Below are 7,059 nucleotides of genomic sequence, written 5' to 3' on the forward strand. Positions count from 1 at the left end.
CTGACTTGCCACCATTAGAGACCAAATATCCATTGTCACCCTTTGTCTTTCATAGGAAGACCTTCAGCACGGACTGGCTGCTTCTTAAAGAGTTGTAAACACATCGGTTAAAAGTTTTAGAGCTTAACCTTGGATTTCTCAGGGTTGTATTTTTTCTGTTTTGGGGTGAGGCCTCACTAAGTGTGGCCCTTTGAGAGGCAGGTACCCTCTAAGGGGAATGGCACCTGCACAACGTGATGAGTTTCCACCAGTGACCCAACTTTTAGGAAAGACCAAAATAGCAACAACAAAGAGCACAACACTGGTAACATTACGAACAGGTAAGAGGTTTTCCCTTCGCTATTTTAACCAAAGCCTCCTGCCCTGTCCTTAAATGAGTGGATTTTGTTCCACACTTCCAGCGAGGTCCACTAAAGGATTTTAGAAGCAGAAAAGCAGTCCCGCACCAGCACGGTCCACAACACATAATGAAGAAAGGATCTGTGTTACCTGTCCAAGGTCCAGGGTGACATTGACCTGGTTGAACTCCAGCCCCCGGGAAAGAGGGGGGCTCTGCCACCAGCGCTCCGTCCCATCAATGGCATTTGTGATGGGGTGGGCCTTGTTGCTGTCTGCAGAGGAGCAGATGTCGCAGTACTGGCCCTGGAGGAAAGCACAAAAACAACATTTAACTCTGGCCAGAAAAACGTGGTGCAAAGCAGTCAGGTATCACAGCAATTCAGAAAATACAGGGTGTAAGCCTGCTAATGCGAATCAAGATACAGAAAGTTTTGTCTGCACCCATTTAAAGCGTGGATGAAAGAAGGTACGTGAAAAAGGCTCAAAACTCCCACAGCCACCCAGTGTAGAATTTGGGCTGCTCAGAGCAGCATCCCTTCTGAATTTCAGACCTGCAGAGAACATTGCCAAAGGATCCCAGACTCAAAGGGCTGGTTACCAGAAGCAGAGGAAGGAGCATCTAAGAGGGAAACTGCACTGCAATGGAGAGCAGTGGCTCAAACTCCATGGTCAGCAGCTCCTGTGCTGAGGCTGCCACTCACACCCACCCCTGCGGAGCCCAGGGATCCTGACCTGAACCTTTCAGCCACTTCCATGGACTCAGACTGCCAGCTCCTCTGCCCAGCTCCCTGCAATCTGTTTCTTGTCCACCTATTCATCTCACAATATAGTTCTTTCAGCTGCATTTTCAAGCTGAGTCTCGCAGCCAAGTTCCTTTTGCTGATGATGCTTCAATGCAGGGCCAGAAAGGGACAGCCCCAGCTGTCAGCTGGCCAGGGACTGCCATCACTTCTCTCTGCCTTGCTTTTGTGGCCCGGGTGGTTTTGTCAGCTCCATGGACACGCTGCCAGAGAAAACAACCCCGCAACTTTAACAGCACCTCCTGAGCAGGATCAGACAAAGACCTGAGCTGTTAGGGGCAATTCTTTCTCTCTCATTAATGGGCAAATGAATCTGACCCACAAAGAAACCCGCAAAGCACCCTGAAAACTGGCAAATTGTTATGTGGAGCCACTGTTGTGTCACTTGAATTGCTGCTACAAACAGCCAGGAAGGGAGCTGTGTTACAGGCAGTTTTCCTTTTAAAGGCGCAGTTATCCCGAGGCAGGAATGCTGCCCTTGCCTGTCCCAGCTGCAGCCGGTGTTAATATTACACCAGGTACAAGATCTCAAGACAGGTAATCCCCTTCCTGCCCCTGAGAGAGCTGGGGTGAGACAGAGCCACCACAGAGCATGGGATTTCCCAAATGCTCCAAACTCTGGAGGAATCTCAGTGCAAAGGAAACAGAATTCACAGCATCATTCCCCACTACCACATGCTTTGTTACTTGCACGCAATTGTGCAATACAAATTATCATGAACAAGAACAGTTTTGAATTAATTCCTTTAGAGATGTGAAAATAGTGATGGGAAAGCACAAAGCCAGAGAAAAGGGAAGCTGAAACCATCCAGGTAACCCTGACATTCATGCAGGGAGCACTCATGTGCAGAGAGGTCACAAGGCTGGTTTGGACATGCTTCGAGCCAGCAGGGAGAGCAGACCAGATAAAACTGACCCAACTCTTCAGCACAAACCTTTAATGGGAACCGGTGCAACAGGTTGTGTGGAAATTTCTGCTGCACAACACACAACACTGAGGTGGGTGGGGGGGGAAGTGAGGCAAGGTTACAAAACGGGGATAAATAACAAGAAAAAAAAAAAAGTGTTTTCATACTTTAAATTCTTGCTACAGATGTAAAAACCATTCTGAACCCAAAGTTCACATTGATGGGAGAGAGTCAACTCAAGCTGAGTAAGAGGGGAGTAAAAATTAGGATCAGCTGCTCCACGTTTATAATGCTGCTGTTGTCCCTCCCTGGGCAGCCTGCTGGGCCGGGAACAGGTCAGCAGCTAAACCAGGTTTGCTGTTCCAAGTGTGATTAGCCTCTCTGATGCACCAGTTGCTCATTAGTTGTTTCGTTAGAGCCAGACCTAAACCTGACCAGAATCATTTCCAGCTATTTGTGTTTTAGAGCAACTCAGGCTCCTGCACATTGTGTCAGGTTCCCTACAGGGAAGTTCTGACATCAGCAAGAGGATTTTAATTAAAAAGCAGCTGTGAGCTGCAGGCTTAGCACAGACTGTGGGTTGCCAGAGCAGCAGAGGTGTGGACACTACAAAGGTATGGTCAGAGAAAGAGCTTCAGCAATGCAAGGAGTTGCAGGGCAGCTCAGAGAACAGAAAATTGCCACTATCAGAGCAAACTGCAAAGAGGGAGAGATAAGGAGGAGGTTTGAATGAGGGGCAGCTTCCAGAGACCTGCAAGGCCTGATCCTGCTCAGGGCAGTGGGAACTTTGAAGTTTCCCCTGAGCATAAAGACAAGCTGGGCACCCTGCTGGCACCTCTCCCAGGGGACAGAGGTGGCTTTGTCCCAGTTTATCTGGCCCTGCCACGACCCAACACCAGCTCCCTTCACCTGATTTATCAGAAAGCCACAGGGAGCATGGGGCTGCTGGGGATGAGGTAAAAAGGGCAGGAAATGGGGTGTAAAAAGTACTGTTTCAGACCAAGTGCCTGCTTGAAAGCTGCTCCCAGGGCTCTCCCTGCAGATCAGCTGCTCACACGGAGTTCAGCAGGTGCTGTCTCACCGTGTGTCTCTTTTCTGTGGGCAACAACTTGTTCCAAAAACTGTGTTTTCAGCCACAGTTAAACCACTGAAATCCAACACTATCATAGATGTAAACACAGAAGAGACACGTACAGAGAGGTACAGCAGCATTTGTCACCTGGAGGAGCACTGAGAGCCCTGGGCTGAGCCAGATTCCTTCTGCCACACAGCAGAGCCAGGACACGGATAAAGAGGCACCAGGACAAATGGTCACTGACACTGCAGCGTATCAAAAGAGAATGTCACTTAATTCTGACATGCTCGGGGATGAAACAGCTTCAGATTTCATCTGTTATCAACACCTGGAGGATTGAGAGGGCCAGAGCTCTGGTCAGTGCCCACACTGCTCGGGCAAGGATAGCTCAGGGCTGCAGAGGAAGGCACAAGCAGCACTGCCCTGAAATCAGTCAAATTTGTTGTACGTTCTTAAATGCTGAGGTGTATAATTGCTTTAATTAATGCCAGTAACCTGCCTCACTGTTACACTCCTAATCTGAAATAATCATCGAGAGCCCTGCCCCACCCTCAGGAGCAGTGCACCATCCCTGCTGGTTTTGGAACAGCCCCCGGGCACACGGCTGGGATGGGGAACATGAGCACACGGCTGTGCCTTTGCAGACTTGTCTGCCTTGGAAGACAGTTACAAGCACCTCCAGTAAAACTTAAACAAAAAAAAAGAAACCTATGATCTCTCTTCTGCCTCATCCTCAAGACATCATTAAGGCAGGGCTGACCCACACTGAGGAGTGAATTTGACAAGGGAAGCAAAACCTCCAAGGCAAGTGCCTTTCAACACACCTCAGCACTGCTGTGCCTCATCCTTCCAGACTGAAAAGCCCCCCACAGTTGGAAACGCAGTCTTCTGCCAAAAAGCACTGAATAAAGCAAAGGAAACTCCTTGAAAAGGTTTACAGCCTTCCCACAAGCTGTGCCAAAACCACTGCAAGTGTCTTTAGGGCAGCATTGCTTCAGAAAACTTAATGATTATTGACATTTTAAGACCATCATGTTCAAAAGTCACTGAACTCCCTTTTCTGAAGCCTTCTATAATGTCAAATTAAACCAGCAGAAAACAGAGAACTGATTGAACTAATTTATTAGATGACTGTATTAATGCTTATCCTAGGTCTTTAACCAAGCAAACATCCCTTCACCACCACAACACGTGGATGTCTCTTGGAGGGTCCCAAGTGGCATTTTTCCAGTATTCCTGATGAAAACTCCTCACGCCACAGCCACATCACACATGAGCAGCAATAACAGGTGAATGAAGGAGGGAAGGGCCTCTGGGCTGGTGGGACAGGCAGGCAGTGAGGACATGCATGTGGAGTTCATTATTGTTGTTTCAGTCTGCTCAAATTGAACACTTCCCTCCCACCTCCCTCCTTGCTTTTGTCACCGGGTGGTGCCAAGACCCCTAAAGGGGATGAATTGGGAACTCTGACCTCTGCTCTGATGCCTCCTGTTTCCTCCCCTCCCTTTTAGGTGCTGCCTGTGGTCATGGAAAGGAGCCACTACAAAAGGAATTTTCTAAAGCTTTCAGACTGAGTGAAGCCCGCCGGCCTGGGAAGTGGTGCTCAGATCAAAGCCGCCCTGTGCCAGAGCTGCACAGGGGACAGGAGGGGGGTCGCTGCAGAATTCCACAGCTCAGGAGCTGTGTTTGGCAGCAGGGGGATGCTGGGGCTGCCCCCAGAGCTGGTACAGCCTGGAGGGTTTTATTTCAGTCAGCAGCATCCTTAGTGCTGTGTGTCATGCTGAGCTAGCAGGGTGGCCAGAGCACAGATGGACACACGTGGAGTGATAGACGCATCCCCAGATTTACCAGCTTTTCCACGCAGCCTTATCCTCCCAGCTCTGCTTGGCACATCATTCACATACTTGTGTGCAAGTGCACAGAGCAGCAGTTACTTCTTCACCCTTCCTTGCTCCTTTGCTTCACTGGAGGCACAATTACCACATCGAGGTCCCTGTAAGCCTCCTGCTGCTGGGATCTCAGGCAAAGCTTCTTTGAGTTACTCTGTTTTACAGCGCAGTGAAGTGAAACATCGCTTTAAAAGGTGGCAAACCTTGGAGGAGGATACGTCAGGTTTTTGCCATCCAGTGACATCTTCAACCATTTATACTACACAGACAGCAAAATTCCATGTCATTACCACACAATAGCTGGAAAATTCCTAGTGCAGCACTAGCTCAGGAGAATGTGGCCAGAATGAGAAAAATGCTTCAGAGATGATCTTGTAACAAAGCCACCCCCACCAAAAGGCTGAGAAAGGCTTGGTCCGAGAAAGTGACAGCTTTCCTTTGCTCAGCCTTGTTATGTACAACAAGGACACCGCCACTCACTGCCCCACTGCAACAGGTGAGTGGCACCACGACCCTCACAAGTGGCAGGCAGAAAACACTGAGCAGCAGCTGGTGGCTCCATGGCTGGCTTCAGGCTGCAAGAACATTTCAAATCAGAGCTGCTCTTCCCGGCTTGGGCTGCCCTCAGGGGGGACACTGGGTCTGGAGCTCCTGCAACTAAACGCGGTGTTTTACAAGCCCGTTTACAACTGTTCTTTCCTCCCTTCAAGGGAGCCATAGCTGTTACACTACACTGCAGCTTGTACCGTCTACATTCCTGGCTGCAAGCTCCCTCTGGGCAGCTTAAAATGGGACCCCTGAGATAAGTCACCTGACATTCGCTTGTAAAATCCACCCTCGAAACTCTCCCCTCTGCTCATCCCAACGCCCCACCGAACACCCGGGGAACGGCGGAGTTAGAACACATCAAGGTAAATATCACCAGTTCACGACGCATCGAGCTAATCACTATCACATTTACCACAACGATTCCCGGACTACCAAAGGGAATCTGGGTGCTGGTTTGTCCGGGATTTTTCCAAACACAAAAGAACACACAACTTTAAAAAGAATGCCCCGAGAACCCAGAGAGCCGCGTTTCACAGGAGCGGCTCCCGGCAGGGCTGGGACAGAAGCCGACCACGTGCGTGCCCTGCTCCGGGCGGGCCTGGGCAGGGGGATGCCCGGGGACCACCACCCCTCCCCGAGCCCCCAGCACCGACCCACCCGCGGCTGCCGGACCAGCTCTGCCCGAGGCAGCCGGGGATGCGTGGGAAAAGGCGCGGAGCGGGGCCCTGCCCGCCCAGCCCCGCGCTGCCCCCGCGGCGACACCGAGACCCGGGGGCGCACAAGGGGGGGCTCGGACCCCAGCGCACCGCCGGCGAGGCTCCGCCAGCCGCCCGTGCCTGCGCGGGCTCCGTCCCCTCCTCCGCCGTACCTGGATGGTCTGGTTGGGGTCCCCCCCGGCCACCGGGCCCCCCACCAGCTTGCAGTACAGATCCTCCACGGCGCGCCGGCTGCCGGCGCCCGCCGCCTCCTCGCCGCAGGTGGCGGTGGCGGAGATGCGGGTGCCCTCGGCCAGGTTGAAGTAGGGCGGGTGGAGGCTGTGCCCGTTCACATCGCTGGGGAAGGAGGCGGGCGGCCGGGCGGTAGCGGCGGCGGGCAGCACCGGCAGCAAGAGCAGCAGCCGCAGCAGCGCTCGCAGCGCTCGCAGCGCTCGCAGCGCCCGCCGCGCACCGCCCCGCTCCGCCGCCCTCGCCATCTTCGCTCGGCGGGGCCGGGCAGCGCTGCGGCACCGGCTGGGCTGGGCTCTGCCCCGCTCCCCCCGGCTCCGCTCGGCTCTGCCCCTCTCCGCCGCCGCCGCGCTACTTCAGCCCCGGCTGCGGGGAGGGGCCGCGGCAGCCCCGCCGCCCCGGTTAACCCTTTGCCGCCCCGGGAACCCCCCCGGCCCCGCCGGAGCCAGGGGAGGCCGAGTGGGGTGAAGGGATGCCGCCCCCTCCCAAATAACCGGGGACGGGATCCCCCGGGAACAATGTGCCCATTGTGTCCTCGGGGCTGCGCTGCCCGCG

General features: G+C 53.3%; 1 protein-coding gene across 1 annotated transcript in view; it reads right to left on the minus strand.

The window, feature by feature from the left end:
• LAMA5 (laminin subunit alpha 5) overlaps positions 1 to 6,752 on the minus strand; it is an 85,480-nt gene extending 78,728 nt beyond the window's left edge. Inside the window, exons 1-2 of the mRNA XM_066198741.1 lie at positions 6,429 to 6,752; positions 490 to 642 (exon numbers count right to left, since the gene is read on the minus strand). Of these exons, the coding sequence (XP_066054838.1) occupies positions 490 to 642; positions 6,429 to 6,752 (477 nt within the window). The remainder of the gene's footprint in view (positions 1 to 489; positions 643 to 6,428) is intronic.
• Between the last annotated feature and the right edge of the window lie 307 nt (positions 6,753 to 7,059).

Source organism: Chamaea fasciata, unplaced genomic scaffold (assembly GCF_029207755.1).
Source record: "Chamaea fasciata isolate MVZ Bird 193981 ecotype frontalis unplaced genomic scaffold, bChaFas1.0.hap1 SCAF_17, whole genome shotgun sequence".
Lineage (NCBI taxonomy): Eukaryota > Metazoa > Chordata > Aves > Passeriformes > Sylviidae > Chamaea > Chamaea fasciata.